General features: G+C 34.1%; 1 protein-coding gene across 1 annotated transcript in view; it reads left to right on the top strand.

Annotated features, from left to right (window-relative positions):
- The window catches only part of COL3A1 (collagen type III alpha 1 chain), a 65,689-nt gene that overhangs the window by 2,086 nt on the left and 37,531 nt on the right, over positions 1-26,072 (top strand). Inside the window, exons 2-5 of the mRNA XM_069064535.1 lie at positions 19,136-19,338; positions 21,028-21,078; positions 21,847-21,960; positions 23,275-23,352. Coding sequence (XP_068920636.1) covers positions 19,136-19,338; positions 21,028-21,078; positions 21,847-21,960; positions 23,275-23,352 — 446 coding nt within the window. The remainder of the gene's footprint in view (positions 1-19,135; positions 19,339-21,027; positions 21,079-21,846; positions 21,961-23,274; positions 23,353-26,072) is intronic.

The following is a 26,072-nucleotide window of genomic DNA, read 5'->3' on the forward strand; positions in this document are numbered from 1 at the left end:
CACACACACACACACACACACACACACACACACACACACACACACACCAACTCCACAAAAGGCAAAAGAATAACGAACAATGTGATTTAAATGACTATACCTTACTTTCTGAAGAGTTTCAAATGGTTCCCCCCCCCCCATTTTTTTTTTTGCCAGCAGTCAAACTTTGGCAAGGTTGACAGGAAGCTGGGGAATGAATATATAACCCATTGAGAATAGGCAGATGCAGCCTTGGGTGATGTGTTTCTTAGGTTGACTGTCATAACCAGAGTACAGGTTAACGCTTACTCTTTCTGCTCCGTTAAGAAGAGCTTTCTAGAGAACAAAAATATGCTCCTCGTCCTCACAAACTTCATATTCTTCAAATGTTGCAAAAGCAATGTTTAACTTATGAACTGTTTTTTTCCACAACGGAGTAATGAAGTCTGTTAAATTTCCTGTGGTTCAACTCTCACTGTTTCTAATAGAAAGAGGTGCCATCTAGTGGTTGACAGAGGGTTTCCTTCAGGGAGGACAAAATCCAGTGAATTAATATTGTCTTTGCCAATTTGAAAGTGACATGACTGTGATGAATATTTCAGGATGGTTTGGGAAAACATAAAGATCTGAATAGGAAATATTATGCATTATGTTCCTAATGAAAACGTATAAACTTAAAATGTTTTGCCACCTTTCAGTGACATGACAGTAGTAGTCCAACTTTAATTTGAAATTTAACTGGATAATTGTACTCATTCAAAATAATAGCTGGTTTTATGACTACTTTTCCCAAAAAATTCTAATATTATTCTTACTTGATATTAGTATTAAACCAAACATGCCTAATTCCACCATTTAAATTTGTGTGTGTATGTAATGTATACAAATGTTCAAGATACTAATGTCCATTTTCTGTTTCTCTAGCTATTCTCATTAAATAACTCAGTTGTTTAATATAACATGGATAGTAATTATAAATAATTAGTTCAGAATCAACTAATCTGGATCAATTTTAAATTTATTTAATATGCCAAAACTTTTGAAATAATTATAGCAATAAGGGAAATGTAGCTCCAAAAGTTATATATATATATGTATATATATATATATATATATATATATATATATATATATATATATCTACCTTGGTAGCATCTCACTTTTATGGTTTCCAGTAAAATGTATACTCCTTAAGGTCAGGAGCCTTTTTGTCTTTGTATCTAGCATAGCATATTATATATCAAAAGTGCTTAATAAATTTTTGCTAATGAGAATTAATTGAATGATACCGGATCTTATACATTCTTTTCTTTGTTCTTTTGGTGGAAGAGAGGTCTTCAGAGGAAATCTCCCCATGCCCACTCATTCTCACCTTCCTCAATTCATACACATACACATAAAAGGCTTGTCCAGTCCTAACAACTTTTCAATTTGACTTCACCATTAAGGAAAAGGTTTTCATCACCTTGCTTGACTAAAAAAGTTTAAACTTGATAAGAATAAAAAATAACATCTATAAATATGGTAGGTATAAGCTTAGCGATATCTACTTGATCACTGCACAGATTTTCAGTTCTTCCCCATGAAAATAATAACAATAGCTAGCACTTATCTAGTGCATTAAAGTTTCCAAAGCACTTATATATATATATATATATATATATATATATATATATATATATATTATTTCATTTGCCCCTCCCAACAGCCTTCTGAGGTAAGTGTTATTATTGTCCCCATTTTACAGATAAGTGAGGCTGAAAAAGTTTCAGTTATTTGCTTATGGTGACACATCTATAAGTGTCTGAGGTAGGATTCAAACTCAGGTCTTCTGGTCCCTAATCCCCTACTCTATCCATTATACCATCAGCAATCCAATGAGCTAAATTGTGATTACCATATTTCTAGTCCTCTTGTTTAGTTTGGAATGGTGGGCTGTTAGTACCACTGAGAATTAATGCATTGACAACCATTTGTTAAGCTTCACAACAGTCACTCTGTTAGGTAATGAGAATATAAAGACAAAAAGAAAATAGTCCATGCCCTAAAGTAATTTACATTTTATCAAAGCGAACAATACATATACATATGAATTATTCACACACACCACACAATAAATATGTAGTAATTTGGGAGTTCAATGAGGTACTAGCAGCTAGAGGGATAGTGGCTTTGGAAGGGGAAAATTGAATCCTTCATTGCATAAGGATTTGATCCACAAGGCAATTGGGGTTAAGTGACTTGCCCAAGGTCACACAGCTAGTAAGTGTCAAGTGTCTGAAACCGCATTTGAACTCAGGTCCTCCTGACTCCAGAGCCAGTGTTATATTCACTGCGCCACCTAGCTGCCCCAACCTCTGGATTTTTTAAGAAAAGAATTGAGTTGGGTGGTAAAATTATATGAGCACAATTCAATATTCATTGCTCTATTTATAATAATTATGGTCATATTTTGAATCACTTATTCAGTAGCATAGAAAATACTTTAAGATTAAAAAAAAATGGAATACTGACCCACATATACTCTTTGTACATGTCATGCCTTAAATTATGTATGCCAATACAGGGCTGAAAGAAATGAAGAAGTCTGAATGACTGACCCATCAATTTGAGACAGTCTCCAGAGCCAATCCAGATGATTCAGGCAAAGTTCATGTCATATCTCCTGAGTACTCTGTAAATGGCTTCAGATTTGCTGAATAATTGTTTAACCTTTCCTTTAGTTTTGGTTGGGTAGATGTAGCTTGTTTTGATTTTTAAGAAAATTGGAAAATTATTGCATAGCTAAGAACGGGAATTATATAGATTTGGGTCAGAATTGCTATTCAAGATGGTAATCTTAAAGAATTTAACTACAGCAAATGAATAATGAGGCAAAAATCATATCTAATATAGTGATGTTTCCTTGAATTTTGTGACTATGATGTTAGTTACATGTGTATTTATGTTAGGTTAAGCTAAGGGTCTCTTAGAAACTGTTTATTTCAACACATTCATTTGATGAATAAAGAAATTAGGAGTTAGAGGGATTAAATGACTTGTCCAAGGCTACTTTGGCCATTTGTACTAGAATCAGGACTAGAGCTCATGTCCTGAATCCTAATCCAGTGTTCTTTCCATGACAAAAACATTTATCAGGCATGGAAATCAGAATCCTGGAAATTACTCACTTTTTTTGTTTCATCAACATAAAAATAGTTCAAATTAATTTTTGTAATAAAGGACCATTTTATTCTTGGCTTTTATAATGATTTCCACCATCAATACTGTACTTGGCTAGAGAGAGAGAAATGTAGAGACCAAATGTTTGTTTTTGTCTATAGGAAAATCCATAATCATTGACTAAATTCAACCCAATTTAATAATCAAAAAATATTAAAAGTATAAGACTACCCTAGACTCTAAGCCAGACACAAAGTTTAGAAAGGATAATAGCTCTGACCTCTTGAAGTTTATAGTCTAGGAGAGAGACATGGGACAAACTATAATACAACCCAGAATCTCATTCGTTGTTATTGGTCAGCAAATCATTCCACTAAATCAGACTGAACAGGCAAATGCTACAGCTCACACATTGAGAATTAGCAGGGCTGTCAGTCTTTTCCCTGATCAGGCCAAGTGAGATTTTTCATGCTACCTGTCTTTTCCTTATTGTGACTTACTCTTTGATCATGAAGCATCATATATCCTTCTGGGATCAAGCTAATATCATTTTTTCATTACATTTTTTTCAAACACTGCTTAGTATTATTCCACATCTCTTTGGGCTGATAAGCTTAAATATCAAAACTGTCTAAATTCCAGTTTTTTGTTAGCTCCCATTTAAAAAGTTTTTATTCCTGTAACATGGGGCCTCACAGCAAATTGGGAAATGTAAATTGGTGCAATGACTTCTTCAAGCCACTAGGATTTCCCCTTTGTAGCCCCTTGTCAATTACCATTATCCAGGTAACCAGGAAGCATTTATATACTTCCAAAAGATTCCAATTTACAAAGATAGAGAATTTGTCTTTCTTTAAACAAGTGAGTCTATTACCTACCCCAAATGTGCTCTATACAGTCTATACATTGCATATTCCAGGTGAAGATTTAGTGGACCAGAGAAAGACAATAGGATATAAGCCTTAACTGTAGCAGATTCCTAATCTGGGACTGGGCTGTGTTGTAAGCTTTGTCTAGTTCGTCTCTCTCAGTTGATACTACCTAATGACATTGCAACCCCGAAGTGATTAAAGTACAAATTTTTTTGCTTAAGATTTAAGTAAAAAAAAAAAAAACAGAAAGGAAAATACCCTTGAATGCCCTAGATTTAACTAAGGTTTCTCAAGTTTCCATTCATACAATGACTGAATACTCTGTAGTGCAATGTTTCTTGTTAAACAATGTTCCTTGGGAGAAGAATGGTTTCTTTTTATTGTTTTTCATGCTTATAAAAAGGTTTGACTGTAGGGAAAAAATCTGGAGTTTTCAAAGTCAGAAAGTTAGCATGTTTCATGTCAAGGTGACAATGGAAAACAAGAGACAACCATTCATGCACAAGTCATTTGTTAACTATAGTTTCGGGAGTTGCATTAACCTTTGGGATTTCTGTCTTTACTTAGTGAAAGCACAGCAGAAATGAATTCCTTTTAGATTACCTAATAATCCCCTTCCATTTTCTAGGATTGCTGGAGAGATCTGTATCCACACATGTGTTCTTTATGCTAAACTTTTATTTAAAAAGCAAACAGTTGTGTGTATGAAGGGGAGGGACAAGATACAAAAAGTCAAAAGAGGTAGCAGCAACATAATCAACATCATTAATAAATGAACAAGGATTTATTAAGAATCTACCATGTGCCAGGTATCATGTTTGCTGCTAGGTATACCAAGGTGGAAACTTTTGAAAGGAGATTTTCACTATGAGCCCCAGTTCTGACTCATAACTATTTTATTCTAAATAATCCACAACTTTTTAGTCCTTTTGTTTATTTTCTTTAGTTTTGTTTTGGGGGGAAATAGGCAGACTTCTCAAGGCAGGCATAGCTATGAGAAGCAGTCATTTTGGGTTAAATACCCATGCAGGAAAATCAAACCCTTTAAATCCATCACTCAGTAATTAAGGGAAATAAGTATGTTTTAGAAAGGGACACTATTTAACATTGTTTAGCATTTATCCTACAGACAATTCTTTTGAGACAATGTTTAACTAGAAACAAAAGACTTCACTGTTTGAATTTTAATTCCTCATCTTAGAGTATGACATGGTATATGCTGGAGCTCTGACACTATTATAATCCTGCTGGTGGTCTGGATGTCATCAGGGTGGCCATCTAGATAACATTACTCTCTTTCATAAGGTCAGAAAAAAATAAACAGTGGAATTCAACTCCAGCTGTGGGTTTTCATGTTGAGGCTTGAAAGGGAAGATATGTTGTTTTACACTATTATCTCTTTCAAATCTGCCTCTGCAGAATCTTACTGATTCTACCTTTTCTGCCTAGCAGCCTTAATAGAGGCATCTGTAGCTTTGGATTTGAAGCTTATTAGAACTCTCCAGTTCTCTTCCTGGCAAACTTACTAGAAGAAATCACTGAAAAGGGGAATTGAGATTCTTAGAAACTGTAGTAGAGAAATGTGAGGTTATGGATAACAGATGTAGGTAAGTTTGAAGGATGTGTTTGCCAACTGTGGTAAGACTTTTAAAATACTTATTTTTTATCATCTCCATCACTTTGGGATTAATAATGACATGACAAAAATAGGTGTTATTTATGATTGTTAATCATGGTAAAGGCCTATTCAAAGTTCTCTAGATACTTTTCTTAGTTAAAATATCAGTTAACCTCATGGAAATCCCTAAAATACAGGCACATAGATCACAGATGTGAAAGGAAGAAAGAAGGAGAAAAAGGAATAAAGGTCCACTGAATACCACTTTATTCAGGTAATTGTATTTTAAATTGAAATGTTCAGTTAATGAAATTTTATAAATAATTTTAAGTCATTTTATCCACTGTGCTGTAGTTATCTATCACCATTTTTGGAAAGCTATATGGGAAAATTCAATTAAATACAATGATAATTTGTTAAATGCTTACTTTGTTCAAAGCACTATGTATATGTGTGCATCACAAATATTAAAATTAAAAGGATTCCTTTTAAAAAATCTAAATGACAACATTCATCCATTCAATAAACATTTGTTGTGTGTGACATGACACATTCTCTGTTTAGTAGAACAGATGTGCCTCAAGGGCACAAACTGTCTTTTTTATCCCCAGCACCTAGTACAGTGCCCATAGTAAGCACTTAATAACTGTTGTTGAATTGAATTTTACTGAATTTGAAATCCAAAGCTGGATTTTACTGCCATAAAATATTTCCTCTGACAATTTTAGGGCTTCAGAGTAATAATATAGCACTAAAAGATACACATTTTCTGTTTTATATCAATTAAGATAATTGCTTTAAACATGAATTCTATAAGATGAGCAGTGGGCTAATTAATTAATGAAAAGAGAAAAAAATAAGTTTAACACACACATTTCATGTATTATCTGGTGCCTTTGGGCATTTATATTCAAATTAGAGTGTTAGTGCTTCTTATTTTCCTCCCTGCCAGGCATATATTTATTCAAGATGAAAGAGTTCTATGAAAGTAAAATTACAATGTAATTTATCCTGTAGGACAAAATAATTTAGTAGTATAAAAATGAAAAATGAAGTTCATGAGAAACTAAGGACAAAAGTGATGATTATTTTTTTCCACATAATGTCATTATGTGCTAACCCTTAAGCCAACCTTGCAAACAAGAATCCATTGATGACTTTTACTTGAAAAAGTAACAAGAGAAACTTACATTATGCATACTGTTAGACTTAGGCATAGTATGGGCTCTTTAAAACAGGAATAATTTATTTTAAGAAAATATTTTGAAAATCTGAAAAAAATAAAACCAGATTATATGGAAAGAAGGAGAGAAAGGGGGAAGAAAGGAGGAAGAGAAGGAGGAGGAGAAGAAAGATGTTGAAATTGTTCTAAAACGGGCTATTAGGGAACAAACTGAACTCATTAAAAAAAATCAGACCCCAGAAATAAGAGAATTTATTCCAATTTCTCATTTGTGTGACCACAAATAAATTGATTTCAGTCCTGTTCTTTTTATTGAGAGACAGTAATACCAAATGGCACAAAAGATTGCAATTTGAAAGTCATTTTAAATAGGAACATATTGAATGAGTCTTAGTTAAAAAATAATAATGTTAATAATAAAACACACTGCCACCTTTTCAAACTGGTAGAACCAGAATTTATTTATATTTTGGTATGCTATGTGCTACTTTAGCCCCAATCTTCAAGCTTGTATAATTCTAGGAATCTCAAAATTAAAAATGAACAACTCAGTGTGCTTATCATTTCATTACTCTGTTTTCTCATCGGCCACACCTGAAGAAACCCCCCTACACTTGTAGGTGAATGAATGCCATGTTTCATTTCAGTAGAGTCCATGACAACATTCTATTAGAATACCTTTGCTGTCTTTCATCTCTCACAACCTCCTGTCATTGCCTCTCTGCTACAGCCAAGACAATTGCTTCATGGTTCCCACACTCCAGTACTTAACTGATCCTCTTCTGACAACAAGCACTTCTTACTCTCTCTTGGAATAGGGGCTAGTTCTGTGCAGAAAGGGAGCAGGCAACCATTTATTGGGCTTAATTTGAGGAGCGTCTAAAAGCTGACCTGACCAAAGCTGTTCCTCCCACTGTTCTGCCACATAGACTAAAGTCTCCATATTAACAATATTACTTATGTTATGGGGCAGCTAAGTGGATAGAGTGCTAGGCCTATAGCGAGGGAGACTCATCTTCCTGAGTTCAAATGTGACCTCAGACACTTACTAGTTGTGTGACCCTGGGCAAGTCACTTAATCCTGTTTACCTCAGTTTCATCATCTGTAAAATGAGCTAGAGAAGGAAATGGCAAACCAACTCCAGTATTTTTGCCAAGAAAATCTCAAATGGGGTCACAAAGAGTCAGACTCTTAAGAACAACAAAACTTTTATTGTAGACTGTTTTTCAGGCCTTTGTATTTTAAGTGGGCTAATATAATAGGTTACCTAAGAAGAATAACATTTATGCAGTTAAACACTAGCAGGAACTAGATTGTCTGATTAAACTCATTGCCACGCTTTGTTATCTTACTTGTCCCGTGGGGAATGTGACATTGAGCAGAGATTCTTGGTGGGAGAAAATTTTTAGGGCAAAGATTAATTCAGTTGAGGTGGATGGGAGAAGTCCAGGGAAAATCAGACTCAAGACATAAAGCTCTTATTGGTGTGGGATAGGCATGAGGGTGGAGGTGGGTAAGAGATGGATTTCAAGATATGAGAAAGAAAAACAGAGATCCCTAGAGCACAGGACCCTGCTAGCCAGTTCCTGGAGAGGAATTTCTGTTGGGGAAGAAAACAAGGAAGGGCCAAGCAGAGGAGCACTCTTGTGATACAGCTTCCTTGGTTGGTTGGTTGGTTTTTTTTGTTTTTGTTTTTGTTTTTTGTTAACTGTGTACTAAAAGTAGTTGTTTCTACCTGATGAAGTTAAGTTGGTGGCCTCTATAATTCTATACCCCAGAGCAAAACACCATCCACCTCACCTTAGCTATTGCTCTAAACACTGGAAAGAGATCCCTATTTGAAATAGGCAATATTGCCAACTCTAATTTTTCTATAGCAAATAGATTTTTTTTAGAGTCAAGGAGCTCATTGTTTGAAAATCCATTTACAAGTATGATGTAATACTCTATACCTAATCCATTCCATGACAGTGGCTCATTCTCATTTAATTATGTATGATATAAGGGTATTTAATAAGATTTTCATCCTTTCCTTTCTCTCCTCGATTTTCTTTTCATTCCTTCCTCCATTTTTCTCTTCTTGCCTATTTTTTCTTTCTCCTAAAGAGAAAGACCCTAAAGACCCTTTCTGTCTCATCCATCTTTCCCCATTCTTTCCTCCCTCTCTTTTTTCCTTCCTTCCTTCCTCATTTTTTCATTTGAAAGAACTATTTCCCTTGATGATCCTATGCATTTATTTCATGGATCTAAGAAATATTTTTCTTAGAATGGGTCCAAAGGCTTCACCAGACTGCCAGAGGGTTCATGATACACACAAAAGGTTAAGAACCCCTGGTATAAAGAATATTTTGTTTACATTGTAAAACTGTTTATAGTGAAAAGGAACTGGAGTAGCAGATGGAGGTTTGGTCTTGGAGTCAGAAAGATCAGAACTCAAATCCTACCTCTGACACATATTAGCTATGTGACCATGTAAGCAACAAATAAGTCACTTAATACATTTGTACCCCCACACAACTCTATAGAACTCTACATTCCAAATGACTTACTCTTTCATATTGTAAAATTTCTTGGGAATTCCACCAGAGCATTCATTAATTTGGACCCTAGCACCTTTTTTTTAATTACGTACAAGAAAGCTCAGATTGAAGATCTGTCTCTATATTTCTTAATGAATCCATTTTCAAAGATACACTTGAATACTATCATTCTTATTTCTCATGTTATATAGTGGATGATACTTTTAATAGTTCATGGTTTCAGATAATACCTAATTACTCCAAGCTCAAAACATTTGAGATCCTGGCTTAGAGAAACAATGAGCTCATTGCAAGGTCCAATTTGTTTCCATTACTACTTTAAACAAGGGGGGGAAAGGTTTCTTTTTCTCTTCTTTTTCTTTTTTTTTTTTAATAAACATAGTCATCATTATAACAGTCACCATTTGCTCTGAGGTAGGCCATTTGGCCCTCTGCTTTCTCGTTCACTAAGTTCAAAGGAATGCTCCTTTAAAAGCTGAGACAGTATTTCTTTCCAATGTTCTCATATATCTGTTTCAAAACATAGAGAAGGAATTAGAATAGTTTTTTCTCTAAAATAAACACTCTTTCTTGACTGTTTAAAATGTTAATAAATCAATCCTGTTTTATTTTACTAATAATAGATGCATCTAAGAAATGTTAAGAAGGAAAATGAAAGAACTGTTTAATTCTTAAATTTGATGGAGAGTGTTTCTATGCATTAAAACTATCTATACACACCATATAAAGAAGGGAACTGAAGCCATTGTCTAGAACATTCCTGGACTCCAAAAACCCACATTTTTCTCTCTGTCCTATAAAATAGAGACCAAAATGTTTTGCTTTGAGCAGTGTGGCCCAAGATAAAATGCTTCCAAAGACTTTTTCCATACTTCCTCCCTCTCATATTAGGCATTTCCTCTCCTCTTGGCACTCTTAAAAACCTGACCTCTGTCAAATTGGCCAGCTTGAAAGCCTCACTGCTGATTATTCTGCTACTGGGGAGTGTTGTCCACTCCCAGGGGCTTAGCATCTGATTCCCTGTCTTGCTCCAGGCCATTACATTTCCTTCACATGGCATCAATGTAATTACAACAAAGAGTGGTGGGCAAATGGGTATCTGTAGCAATGCATGAGCAGATGGCCACAGTGAAGGACCAGAAGTACCACAACTTGAAAATGGATTCTCTCATTTTTTTCAGTTTTCATGATGAAGGCATTGAACATTTGAATTAACTACCTAAATTATCCATTCTGTTTTGTATGTAGAGTTAAAATTCTATCACTCTTTTCTCTATGTGTATATAACATATGCATTTCTATGTGTTTATAACATGTATATATGTTTGTATATCTTAATATATACATATTTACATAATACACATGTCACTATGGACAAATAATTTCAATAAATTTGTTACATAGTAGACAGCCTAATAGCAATCTTGGACGGCAGACATATTCTCACGCTGACCATACTCCAACCCTTTTCAACCTGGTGACCCTAGTCAGAATTTACATTTTGCCTTTGAGAAGTCAGGAACAATTTCACAATACTGCAAGGCCTTGAAGTATAGATGTGAATGAGGCATGTAAGAAGAGTATAGATATTTTTCAAAAAATAACTAACACTATTCATTTCAATTCAGCTTCCCTATAGTTTCCTTAAATCATTGTCATTTTTTCAGAAAAGCTTTGGTCATACTCCTTAACCTTCCTTTCAGCTCTTAGCATCTGTGATTCTGTGACCTGTGTTGAAATGTCCTATGTTAAAAATAATCTTGTCTATTAATGATTGTACTTAGAAAATACGAAAGTTGGTTTTTAGACCCCCTTCCTCAGCTTCTTGTTTTTGATAGTAGCAAGTGGCCATGTACTATAAACATCTCATGTTAAGGTAAAGGTTACATAATTGGTAAGTGCAAAGGAAAATTGTGGAATTTTCACATTGTATCCTGAGAACACTTGGTCATAGTTTCACTGTCATTCCATTAGAGGAGAGGGCATCTGAAGAGATATATGAAACTCCACTGATGGGGGTAGAGTCTAGAAGGGTTACCCCATAAAACAATCTCAAATCTGCCATATGGCAGTATGCTATGCAGTTAGTTAAGTCCTATACTCTTCTCAGGTTATTTTCCTTCATCAAACATCTCAAAGCTCTGAGCATGAAGAAAACAGAAAGAATCTCAGTGTTTCACAAAATATACAAAAGTACTGAACAGAACACCCCTTGTAGTTTACAAAATCATTTGCAGATGTTCAGAAATTTATTATGTATTTTCACAATTACTGGCAAGCCATCTCAGTAATCATGAAAGAACTAAAATTGTATATTACTACAGTCCACAGCTAGTGCTTTAAGAATTGGGTACAGCTTTCACCCTGGCAAATACTAAGGCTATTCATTCTTGATATTTAAGGATATCTTGGTAGTAATAATATATATTATGAGGATACCAAGAACAAAACCTTGGTTGCAGAAAATATTCCATCACTTCAAGCCACAAGTATATGAAAACTAGTCAGCTTTTTTCCCCATCTTGTTATTTTTACTTATAATTTGCCAATGGTTGAAAAGAGATCAACTTACTGGAGTAATGTGGAGCTTTCTCTAAAGCCATATGTGTAGCACATGATCAGTTATATTGCATGTTGAACTACTGGCACACTTATGAACACAGAGCAGGGATAGGTATTCAAAACTAAATTAGCTCAGTTAAAGCTTTCCCAGGAAAACCTAGTGAGCATACTTATGCTGCCAAGAACAGTACAATTTTCCCTTTCATTTCTCAAACCTAGATAATAAAGCCCAGAACAGAGCTAGAGACAAACTCATCTTTTTGTTTAATACCCCCACCTACTGTTCAAGTAGAGGATAGCAGGCTAGGCTGGTGGAAAGCATATTCACTTGTGCCATAAACATAGGATTCTGCAAACCTGGTGTTTTCGTTGGTAAATGAACTGATTGTGCCAGTTGGCTGGCTGACTGACAGGCATCCTTAGAGGTATTGAAGTGAAAATATAGCCCAAACTATCCTTTTTTCTTCAGTATAAGGTGTTAAATCTAAGCTGGAGTCCATATAATGAGAACTGAGAGGGGAAAGCTTTCACTGAAGATGAAGGCGTAGAAGACCTGAGTTTGTCCTAAAATGAAATAGGGCCAATCAATCAACAATCATTTATTAAGTTGTTACTATATACCAGGTACTTCTCAGGAGCTGATTTTGAGGTTTAACATTTAAATCCAAAAAGGGGAAGGGGAGAGAGAAGAGGTATGAAAACACCCTTAAGCATCTTAGGAATTTACTGGTTATAGAAATAATCTAGACCTACAACAGACTATAATTTGAGGGAAAGCTTCTTTGAGAAGCTAAAAAATCAAAGACATTTTAAATAACACATCAAAGAAATGCTTTAACCTTCTAGATTAGCTATAGCATTTTCAGTAAACTCCACCTCATTAAATTTTTAATGAAACTGAAGAGTGTCACTCTCACAAAATAGTATTTGGTCCAGAGGTGAGCAAGATACAACCAAGAGACTATGGGAGGTAGAGTAAAATATTTGAAGTTGTAAGTAGGGAAAATGGTCTATCAATAGTATATTGAGTTATTTGGGATAGTAAACAATGGAAATTTTTTTTCCCAACAAGACCAACAATTAAAAAGGAAAAGGTATCATAGACCAAGACTAAGATTCCACATGGCAGTAGAGATAAGAGAGAAATAGCAATAGATTCCATCTTTGGAATACAGGAGGAAATATCTAGACATGGCTAATGACTGCATATGAAAGCCTTTATAGTCAAGAAATGCCTTGGTACATAATATTTAGTGAGGAGCAGACACTTGTGCTACCTACAATCATGGGGAATTGGTTATAAAATTGGGAAGAAAAATGAAACGCTACACTCTTAGGAGACATGGCAAGAACAATTGCATAAAATATTTTTGTTCTGATAACTATGGGACCAAAAATCTGTTATCCTTCTACTAACTATATGGGTCTGTGTTCTCAAATCAATATTCTCAAGTGTCCACTTATTGCAAGGCACTGTGCTAGGAGGTAGGGTTACCTAACACATACATACATATATATGTGTATGTATGCATATATATGTACATGTGAGTATATATATGTGTGTATATATATATGTTTGGATATATATATATATATATATATATATATATATATATAACATAGTTCCTGCCTTCAAGGAGCATTTATATAACACTAGAATTCTTTCATCTTAACATGTCTCTTCATCAAAACTCTATCAACATTGTTACCTAAAATAGGCTTATCACCCATTGTTTGGACCATATCATCATGCTATTCTTTAAGAACTTATAATAGCTTTGGCATCATCTGATAGGGGACAAATGTTTATGCTTTACTTTGGGGCTTTTCACCTTTCTAAACTGTCTTCCTTATATTTGTTTTGGTGGCTTTTGTGGATTTGTTTTCCCACCTCTTTGGTTTACTTCTTATCAGTTAGGCACCTTCATTAATCAATCAATTAATTACTCAGTCAATTAATTAATTAATTCAAGGTAAAGATTCTAATCTCCAGAACCTTATAATCTACTTGAGTTTACTCAGTCTCTTTTGTCCATGCAGCCATTCCCAAGTTTATACTGCCCAAGTTATACAGGCTATACTCTATATATGTTATGTCTTTCTTCTTCCAATTTTTGAAACTTTTTTTTGCATCATTTGAATAGATCCTGAAATTCCCCCCATTCCTTGAAACTTATCTCAGCCTACCTGGATGAAAAAGAGTTGTTTCTTTGGATACCAATACATATACTTCATTGCCTATAAATTATAACATAGGATATATATTATTAATGCATTCATTTTTTAATACTTATAAATATGTGCATGTTTTCATTTTATATTATCATCAATGTCTTTTGTCTTAGATTATAAACATCCTGAAGGCAAGGCACATGTCTGTTTTATACAGTGGTTAGTACAGTGCTGCACATGTTCAGAAACTTTAAAATAGTTTAGGATGATTTTAATCTCTGGGAAAATTTACATTCCAAGCACATGTGATTCTCTTATTTAGATAAATATCTATTTGAAAATTTTAAAATTCAGATGTAACATAATGATAAAATCATTAGATAAAATGTAGGAGAAGTGCTGACAAATCAGGTTAAGAAACATTATTCACTATTAGAATCACTGACATTCAGCTCAGAATTTGATTATATGTAGACTTAGAAAATTATAAATAAAAAGGGGGGAAAATCACTGGGATCCAATACTAGAAAACATAGATGGCTTAGATTACTTAAGCAAGAGAGCAAAGTAAATGGGTCAGTTTGGACAGCAAGAAATGGTTATATAAGGACTTGGGAAAGGGAAAAGGAAAATTCAGTGGGAAGGCCAAGACAAGTCTTCTGGCTAAAGAAGAAGAAACCTTATGCAAATCCCGAGCCAAGATAAATAGTCAAGTTAGCCTCCACTTATGACATATATGTGTAAAACAAAGTGCTTGAGGCCAGAATCGCATTGTAACATGACCATTGGCTTAGAAGACAAGGAAGTTATGTCATAGAGACATGACGTTAGCTGGAGATAGAAGATGCTTTAGAGACAATCTGATCTGGCCCCATCATTTTCCAGATGAGGAAACTGAGAACCACAGAGGGGACATGAGGATCTAAGGTTACAAAGACAATTCTAATCAGAACCAGTATTCAGGTTCCCTATTTCCAAATACAATATATTTTTCATTAATAACACAGTATTCAAAAAAACTGTTAGTGACAACTTTTTTCTCCAAATACTAACTTCCTTCCTGTTTATACTTTGATGTAATATAAATGTAAATTTTTCTACAACATATAAAATGGATACAGTCATGAAAAAATAATTTCTCATTTCCACAGTGTGGAAAAAGCAAGATATTGAAATCAAAGATCCTGGATTCAAACTCCAACTCTGCTACTTATTACTTTTATGACTGTAGAGAGAAGTCACATAATTGTCCTAGTTTCTTCATAAATGAGGGATTTAGACTAGATAATTTCTAAGGCCATTCCCAGATTTAGCATACTTTCATCTTGATTTTTATATCTTGATACCTAAAAAAAATTCAATGTTGTCAAAAAGAGAAAGGAATATTCATTCCTTTGTTTAGCTAAAGTTACAAAAAGGATATAACACGCCCAACAAATGTGTTTGTGTGTACATTCTTGTTAATATCTCACAGCTGTTTTTTTCTTTCTGCCTCTTTAAATTAATTTTAGCTCTTTTTTCACATTTCCATTTTGAACCCAGAAATGCTAAAAGCATTAGAAAACTTGATATTTAGTTGGCAGAGGAAATGCATTTCTGATGCATATCAAATTGTCAATTGGATTTCTGCACTGAGAATCTTTCCTTATGAGTGCTTTTTATAAGTGCATGTCAGGATAAGCACAGATAGTGCTTGGGAAATCAAAGGAAATACTGGACTCTCATCATCATTTCACATAGGACTCTTGTTACTGATAATCTGAAAATTCTCTTTTGAAGGATTCAACTTTTGCTGAAGTTTGTGTTGTCTGTGCCCCTGTTGAGACCATAGAAAGCCCTGAGTTAGCTTTAATGTTCAAGATGAGACCAGTGAAAGACAATGGACTGGGTATGGTTAATTGGGTTCAGACATGGAAGAAAATTGGGAAAGAGGATCAGAACTCAAAAAAGAGGGCTTCATGTTTGCATTTTTTTTTCTTTTTTGGAGGGGGGAAGGCAGGGCAACTGGGGTTAAGTGAGCTGCCCAAAGTCACACAGCTAGTAAGTGTTCTTTTTCTCTTTTTTTTAGGAGGGGGGGAAGGCAGGGCAATTGGGGTTAAGTGACTTGGCCAAGGTCACAAATCTAGTAAGTGTTAAGTGTCTGAGGCAGGATTTGAACTCAGATCTTCCTGACTCCAGGGCTGGTGCTCTAATCACTGTGCCACCTAGCTGTGCCCCCATGTTTGCATATTTCTAATGGAACAATTATGGGTCCCAAGAATGGGATCTGTTGTTTTGTTTTGTTTTAGTGGAGAGGCAGAATAGAATAATAGAACACCATTACTGGAAGGAAGCTCCCAGATTGTTTAAACTAGTTCTCATTTTACAAGAGGAAATTAAGGCCCAAGAGATTAAGTCATTTAACCAAGTGAACAAATAGAATGAGAATATAGGTACCTGAATTTACATCCAGTGTGCTTTACCCTAGACTAACATACTAGGTAAAACAATAGTTCTTTTATTTTTACTGCTTACTTCATTTAGTTTAATTAACTGATTACTCTAAAAGCATATCATTAGATGAAAAAAAGGCAACAGAGATTATTATTTCCAGAGTAACAATGCTATATGCAGATAGTCAAGTGACAGTATTGCAGGGCTTCTGGGCATTGTGGTAAGACTTGATTATATTTGCAGTTAACTTCAAAATGAAGTTGGTCTACAGTGTTGGGAGGTGGGGTTACATTTGGGTTTGGGGGATGGTCAGTCAGTCAACAAGTATTTATTAAATACTTACTATGTGCTAGATACTATACTAAGCAAAGGGAATACTAAGAAAGGTAAAAATTAGTCCCTGTTGTCAAGGGTAATGATAGAGCACATTGGAGACAGTTTTTATAGGAAGTTAATGCAAGGTCAAACATTTTTGATATTCTTTGAAGGTATAGGACTCTTCAAAAAGCAACTACACATATAACTGACAATACCAGCTTGACTATGCCCAAAGCAAATTTCAAAGCATAGGACAAATTGTGGGCAAAATAGATGAACTCATAAACATATATATATATATATATATATATATATATATACTTTATATGTAAGCGCATATATTTATATACATATATTACATATGTGTTTATGTGTAAAGTTGTATTGTATACATATTTAAAGTTATATTTCTCAAAGAACTTACAGTGAGCTTTTAAAACATTATAGAGCACATGTTTAATATTTGAAATTAAAGTTGAGCAATAAGTTCTTGACAAAAAGTATTGACACCTGGTATTTGCCTGTTTGTGTTTTTTTAACTTGGTTCAAACTGCCTTTTAATTTCAATTTTGTAAAGAGATTACATTGCATTTTAAATATTTTTAAAGCCTGCTATATAGAAACCCAACAATTGAGCAATGGCTGAAGAAAATGTGATACATGAGTGTAATGAAATAGTACTCCTGTGTGAGAAATGAGAATATAAAGAATTGAAATCAGAGGAAGATTTATATGAATTGATGCAGAATGATTGTTGGGATGGTGTGTGTGGTTTGTCCTTCATTCTTGAAGAGGACCATGACATGATGCAGAATGAAGAGAACCAGCAAACAATATAACTAATAATTAAACAATGTAATTGGAAATGAGAAAAAAGTTCTTAGATGCTATATGATTTTAATGAAACATTTTTCATCCTAGAGAATGAGAAAATACATTTCCTCTTTTTTTCATTAGGGAAATACTACAGCTGTATAACTGCATATGCATCAGGCTCCATTGATCTTTGGGTTAGCTTGACTTTTTTTTCCTTGTATTCTTAATTATAAGGGCTGCCTTCTGTTTAATGGAGAGGGGAGCTATACATTTGGAAATAAAGGTAATATAAAAACAAAAACCCTATTATATGATATAGAAATAATTTGATAAGAAAAAATACTTGGAAAAGTCCACCAATATTTAGAGAGTTGTTTTTTCCAGAGAACATTGTAGACTGTGACCAATTAACTTTGTTAGTTCAGGTGATGTCATTTAGGATTTCTTTGTCCCAAAATCTTTAGGAGTTGTAATGAACCCTTAGTCCTGACTTAGCCAAGTGGCCTGCAAAAGAGAAGATAGATGGAGCAGAGCAAATGATTCACCATCATTGACTCATATCATGGAACAGCAGAGAGTTTTGAAATTGCATGTCATTGCTTTTCTAGAATTTCTTAGGAAGAACAAGAAGTTAAGGAATACTTTAATATGTGTTTACATTAGAAGCAAAAAAAGGGTAGAATGAGGGCATTTCCAAAGTTTTGAATAAAGTTTTCATGAGGAAGAAGTAAGAAATGTTGGGGAAAATAGTTACTAAATTTATAAAATACTTAAATTGTGTAGCTTTCCATTAAAGTATGATTTCATTAGTTTGCTGATTTCTTATAAGCATTAGACATCTAGAATGACAGTTTTCTTAACAATTCTATTTGTATTATAAGGATTAAGGGCAAAAACTGATAATTTTCAAAGTCTGAATCATAATTTAACTAATTTAGTTTCCTCTATCCCCAATGGCATCATATAAACATCCTTTAACTATGGAAGTTTTTGTATTAAAATCACTTCTTTATTTTTTATTATAGTAATGTTTTCCATGAGGTGGCACTACATTCAAAATGTTGCATTTATTCAAAGTTATATTCTCTATGTTTGTTGAAGGTGTATGTAGGAAGCAGAGGGGGGCACTTTAGAATTTCTGCTACTTATGGAAAATGTATTTGAATGGCCTTGGGCTGAATGAAAAAAATTAGTTTCCTCCTTAAAAAAAAATAAGCAGTTCAAATGTAATACAGTGAAACATGTATTAAGAAGACCACCCACAGTTATTTGTTCTTCATATGCAATTTCTGGGTACTTTTTATCTCAGTATCAATTTGTAAACATATATAAATATAAACAAACTTATCCTCTAGGCAACTTGGCAATTAGAAATAAATGTATCTTGGTAAGCTATCAAATACATTCATAGGAGCCCAGAAAATGTCAGATTTGGATGAAGCAGAAATCTATAAAAGTTCTATCTCCTTTCTTTTCCAGCTAGTGTTGAAGGATGTACCCATCTTGGCCAATCGTATGCAGATAGAGATGTTTGGAAACCAGAACCATGCCAAATATGTGTGTGTGACTCAGGATCTGTTCTCTGCGATGACATAATATGTGATGAACAGGAGTTGGACTGTCCTAGCCCAGAGATTCCATTTGGAGAATGCTGTCCAGTTTGTCCACAGCCTCCATCATCTGTGAGTTTAAAGAAAACCTTAAATAGTGCAATATTCATGTTGAAGTGGATACATTTTGTATATTTTCTTGGGTCGGTGATAGGTATTATTATATTTCTTAGCCACAGAATCATCCTTTTTTTACATGCCTTTATTTTATTGTGTCATAATCATCTGTGAGTTTAAAGAAAACCTTAAATAGTGAAATATTCATGTTGAAGTGGATACATTTTGTATATTTTCTTGGGTCGGTGATAGGTATTATTATATTTCTTAGCCACAGAATCATCCTTTTTTTATGTGCCTTTATTTTATTGTGTCATTCACCAGTAGGTAACTAGAAATAGACTTCGGGTCCATCATTTCATTCCTATAAGTATTTTAATTAATGAAGATGAGAACAAAGATCATGACATTTCTATAATTTAGTACATGGTCTTAAAGAGTTGCTATGGCCAAGAAAATGGATCACTCTTCAGACCTGGTCCATTGATAGCAAACATGCAGTCTACCACTAGGCTATCCTTTTAAATAGAAATTTAATTTCAAATTATATCTTTCTTCATAGTTAATTTTTTTTTCTTTTTAGAGGAGGGAAGGTAGGACAATTGGGGTTAAGTGACTTGCCCAAGGTCACATGGCTAATAAGTGTTAAGTGTCTGAGGTCAGATTTGAACTCAGGTTCTCCTGACTGCAGGGCTGGTGCTCTATTCACTGGACCATCTGGCCACCCCCTATTCATAATTAAATTAAATGTAAGTGGGACTTAGTCAATGTCTTTTTTCTAAGACTTTTCAGTCATATTGAATGCTTCATGACTCACTGGATCTCTGCCCATGGGGTTCTCTTGGCAAAAATACTGGAATGGTTTGCCATTTCCTTCTCCAGTGACAGAGATTCAGTGATTTGCCCAGGATTTCACAGGTAGGAAGTTTTTGAACTCAGATCTTTTGAACTCAGATCATATTGGCACCTCCCCAAGTGGAAATTCCCTTCACCTAGTTCAGATTGACAATTCATTTGTAAATAATTTTCTTAGTGAATTTCATGAGAATACTGAGAGTTTAAACTTGCCTATGGTAGCACGAGCTAGTTTGTTCCAGTGGTGGAACTTGAACCTATATCCTCTCATCACCTAGATGATTTGGGGGGGAGGGGCAGTCTATCCATTATATAGATATATAGGATACATATAGATATGTGTCTGTGTGATATATATATATATATATTAGGATACATTTCAAAATTAGTTCTGCTGAGCACTTTTTTTCTAAAAAGGTAATCATTAGAGTTTGGAGTAACCTAAGCTCTACTTCTGAATAGTTTAAAGGTTAGCCTCAGTTAAGTGAAGGGAAGGTTTTTGTAACAGCTGCTAACTCAGATGAAATAATTTTAACCCATTGGTCATAAAAATCACTCATCAATTTTTTTAGAGTTCCATAATATTTAGAAAAGAAAGCAATTTTGTGTTTTCAATAAACTATAAGATACAACCACTTTTCTTTCAGAGAGATTAAGATAAGATGAAATATCAAATCTCATTGATATCTCTAAAAAACTGTGAAACAGAGCAACATTTCCAACAAAAGGAATTAAGCCCAATTTCTAGAAGTATTTGCTCTATTAGTGCATTTCTTATACATTGCTCCTATGTTTCCCAAGAAAATGACTTCTATGAATTTCTTATCTTGTTTTTCTCTTTCTGCCTAGACTCCCCGTCCTCCTAATGGTCATATACCTTCAGGCCCAAAAGGAGATCCTGTAAGTAAAAGATCTTCAGTAAAAGAAAATGAATTTGATGAGAGGTTTCCAATGTCTATCTTTACCATGGCCTTTCCTAGTTATGATAATTTCCTCATTCATACATTCTTTCATTGCCACCTATTTGGATGCTAAGTACAGTGATAAAATTGCTGCAATAATATCTTTAATTTAACATTTCAATTTTGATATCCCTAAATCCTCCTGTAATTTTCACACCTAATTTGTTAATTAGAATTAAAACCTCACAAAATGGCCACTAGCCGTAAGTATTTAGTTTTTAATCTAGAATCCATATACTCCTTGGGGACCTGTGGATAGTTTTCAGGTGCTCTGTGAATTTTTAAAATATTTTGATAACTGTATTTAAATATAATTGACTAATTGTATAAGCCTTTGTTTTTTATTTTTCCATTTAAACATATTATTCTGAGAAGGGGTAAATAAGTTTCAGCAGATTGCCAAAGGGGCCTATGACATACCCAAAGTAAAGAACCTCTCATTTGGAGCCTAATTAAACTCTTTATTAGGCTAATTATATTAAAGTAATTATTAATATTGAACTAATTATAAGTTGCATAATATTTAGTACCATTACTCACAGAGCGATAATTTCTCCAATAGAAAAAATATCATTCCCAAGAGATTGTTTTTCTTATGCAAAACCTTGTATTAAATTTCATAAGATGTTATTTATTTTAAATCATTGAGACTTTGCTATTGCATTATTGAATGTGTCCCCATTTAAGTTATCTTTTTCTTTTTTAGGGCCCACCTGGTATTCCTGGGAGAAATGGTGATCCTGGAATCCCTGGACAACCAGGTACTCCTGGTTCTCCTGGCCCCCCTGGAATCTGTGAATCATGTCCACCTATTAACCAGGTAAAATGTTAAAACCACCTGCATATTCCTTTAATCTAATTAACCCTTCATTTAATCAAGATCATTCTCTAACCATCTATAAGAGCTGAAAATTGACTTAAAGATTCCATGAGATCTTTTGAAGATGTCCATATCTCTTCTACCATTCTAATTGTCTCACCTTCCCCCCATGTCTTATTGAAATGAATCTCTCATACTACAGTTTCATCCTTCTTGTGCTAACCTCAGTGGAAATGAAGAACACCTGCTCACCGTCATCTGAGCAATCAATTTACAAATACTGAGAAATACCATCATTGTTCCCCTTCATCATCAAATTGCTTTAGCTTTTCCTTAGAATACTGATGCCACCAAATTTACTTTTATAATCTCCACACACCCAGTTTCCAATTCTCTTTAAAGGACATTTAGCCAAAAAACAAAAAAGGGGGAAATTGTGCCCATTACTTATATAATCCAAGGGACTTGGGGATTGAGTAGAGCTCAGTTTCTTATCTAGCAGGTTTTATAAGAACTCTGGAAGAGGCCTGGCCAGTACCTCAACCTTCTTCCTATTCCCTTAGTTAAAAGTGGCCATTGCTTTCCAGACAATGCCTCTTACTACACTTTCAGAACAGATATTGATGGTGGTGACATAGATAGCAATTCACAAACTGTCTTTCTTGTTTTAATACCATCTATACAATATTAAATTCTTGACTATATTTCACATTTCATGCAAAATAATAACCCTCCAGCATTCTAATTAATGAAATAGAAGACATCTTCCTAATCTTCCATTTATCCAGAGCCAAAATATAATAAGCCTAAAAGAAGCCAAACTTTTACCTGTTTTCTTGAAATGTTTTCCATGGAATTTATATATGCAGGTCAAGAGCAAGTATAGACATAGCCATTCAGGTGTATTTTCTCCACACTAAGCATGGGACTATGATTTTAAAGACCTGGTTTCTGCCCCTAACTAGCTACAGGATTGATCTTAAGCAAGTTTTAAGTTGTTTTTTTATTTCTTCACTAGGTTTTAGTTTCATCTTATGTAAAATTAGAGAATAAAATTAACTGGTCTTCCAGATGTAGACCTATGACCTTATGAGAGGTTAGGACTATAGGGAATGGAGAACAAGCCAGATGATTGTGTGATACAAGCCTATGTAACTTGAGAGACAGACTACATGGCTCTAGCCTCAAAGAGCAGAAAAATTCCCTCTTCTAACCACATATAATTGTCAAATCATTTGTTAAAAGATCTGACTCTTGCAACGCATGAAGTTTTGATTTCATTCAATCACATTTGTTTCCATTTTTCTGTTCCAGAATTTCTCTCCTCAGTTTGAATCCTATGATGTCAAGGCTGGCGGTGGTGGGGGAGCAGCAGGCATGCCAGGGCTACCTGTATGTATAACCTATTATCTGTTTGTTTTCCAGAGTATTAACTTATTCTTTCTTTTAGATTATTATGTTTTAAATGTTTTCTCATCTAAGAAATAGCTTTTTTGTTGTTGTTGTTTTTGTTGAATGATCATCTTGGAACTGTCCAAAACAGGTTTTCCCCACTAAGGATGTGCAAGAAAACGGTGGTGCTGGTTTCCATCATGTTTTCCCAGAATAACCTCTCTGCTCCTCTTGTCTTCTTCCATCATCATTTCTTCCACATTAGCTTGTTTCTTTGCATGTCTCATTTTTCCCATCCCTTTTTATGCTTATATATGCTTTTTTTAATTTCTTCTCTTTCTCTTCTGTCTTGTTTAACATAATTCATTGTTCCCCTCTTTGGTCTTTATCTCTTCATTATATGGTTGAAAGGCTGGATTTGAAGTCAGAAGACATGTTCAAATACCTGCTCTGTCACTTAACACCCCATATGACCTTAGACAAATCATTTAACCTTCATGGGCTTCAATGTTGTCACCTATAAAATAATGCTTGAACTCGGTGGCCTCTAAGGTTCATTTAGCTCAAAATCTATGAGTTCATGAGGTTTTCTTGTCTGTTTCTACTCCTTTAATAGATCTATAACATATTAAAGTCATTAATGCTTGACTCATTCTAGTTTACAATAGATCTTTTAAATTGAGCTATCTATATATTTCATTCCATAATATAGGGTTTTATGTCCCGTGTTTTGTTATTGTTAGCTTTTAGACTTCATTTTAATGATGAGAATTATGACAATAATATCAATTATATTATTCATAATTATATACAGATATTATAATATTAACCTTAATAATATTATTAAAATTAATATTATTAAATTTATAATATATTATTTATTATAAATTAATTATATATTACAACTAATAAAAATTATATTATTAAATTGTTAATAATATTAATACATATTGTACATTATAATTATTAATAAATAAAATTACATCCATCATTTACATAGAGCACTGGGTCTGAAGTCAGGAAGACCCAAGTCCAAATATCGCCTCAGACAAATACTCACTGTATGACCCTGAGCAAGTCATTTACCCTTGTTTGCCTCAGTTTCTTCATCTGTAAAATGACCTGGAGGAGGAAATGGCAAACCACTCTAGTATCTTTGCCAAGGAAACCCCAAATGGGTATCATGAAGAGTCAGACAGAATTGAAACGACTCAACAACAAGAAGTTACATTTGTAAAGTATTTTATGAATATTAGCTCATTTTATTTTCACAATGATCCTAGGAATCTTGCCCAAAGCCACACAGTAGGTATCTGAAAGTGAGATTTGAACTGGAGTTTTCCTTCCTGACTCCAGGATCAGTATGTTATTCACCTAGCTGCCTAGCTGACAACCTCTCTCCACACAATCAACACAAATATGAACCTATATATGTTGTTATTAAGTCAAAGATCCATCATTGAGATTAAAAGGGAACAGAGACAACAGAAAACCCATCCCCAGTGGGTTTCAGTGCAACATAACTAGTGTGTATATCCCTATATTAAAACTCAGCTCAGAGTTGATACTGAACATGTTGGTATTTAATAATAACACAGCTCATGTACCTATAGCTTGGCTCCAAAAACATCTTAACTTTCAGATACACGACAGAGATGGCCACAGTAGAATTTGTTTTCTTTACAAGCAAGCCACAGTCCTAAGAGTAGAAATACATCAATTCCTCAAAGCAAGTGAGGAAATCTATATCCCAAATGTTGAGGACTTTGAAACATTGAATGCCATTAGAAACTTATTTTTAGAGGTGAAATGAAAGGGGGCTATGGGATTCACATTCATATATTAAGATGGTAGAAAGATCTAGCACTTTTTACAATGCATAGAGACTTACAACATATTTAATGGATACATGGATGCTCATTCTGCCCAAATAGCAATCCATACATGCTTTTTTATCCTTGAGCTTCTTGTCCAAGCCTTCCCATAAATTGACCTGAGTTTCTAGTTCTCCAGGCAGAATATATCCCACAACATGTCTGCTTATTTTCTAGACTGCCATTAGGAAAAGGGGGATTCTTTAAAAAAAAGAAGAAATAAAGAGATGCAATAGTGTGTTAATTTTAGACAAAGAGAAGAAAAATACACACAAATTTCTAGAGAAGAAATTTCTGCATACAATAAAGATAACAAAGAAGAAATCATTCCTCCCATGAATATCTTTGATTTGGACAAGTTTGGCTTGGAGGCAAAGAATTTACACTATTCATGACTTGCTAATGCTCAATTCCAACATTGATTCCTGTTGGAAGTCATTTTATTCTATCATATTGCTTCTATCATTAAGTCAGTAATTGTGACTCATAGGTTAATGTGATATTCTAATAACTTCCATATTTCAAAAGTTTGCTTTTTCACATAGCACACATTAATCATTTAGTCCCAATTACAAGTCTGTAAATGTTCTTTTAATGCCTTTGTCACAGAGTGAGTTCAACCCCAGATAGTACAACTTCATCCAGCACCTTGCTTCTTTTTTCTTAGTTCTCTGTTGACCAGATACTGATATTCCAAAAAGTAACCTCTCTGTTGCATTCAATTTTCTTTCCTTTGTCTTTCAATCAAACTAAACTAAAAATATCATTTATTGACAGTTCAGAGAAGGTGCTAACAAGAAAACAATGTGAATTCTAACCTCTTTTTGCATTTTTAGTAACATCATT

Source organism: Petaurus breviceps, unplaced genomic scaffold, assembly GCF_028583685.1.
Source record: "Petaurus breviceps papuanus isolate PSGF00001 unplaced genomic scaffold, PetGlider_PUasm1.0 90638, whole genome shotgun sequence".
Taxonomy (NCBI): domain Eukaryota; kingdom Metazoa; phylum Chordata; class Mammalia; order Diprotodontia; family Petauridae; genus Petaurus; species Petaurus breviceps.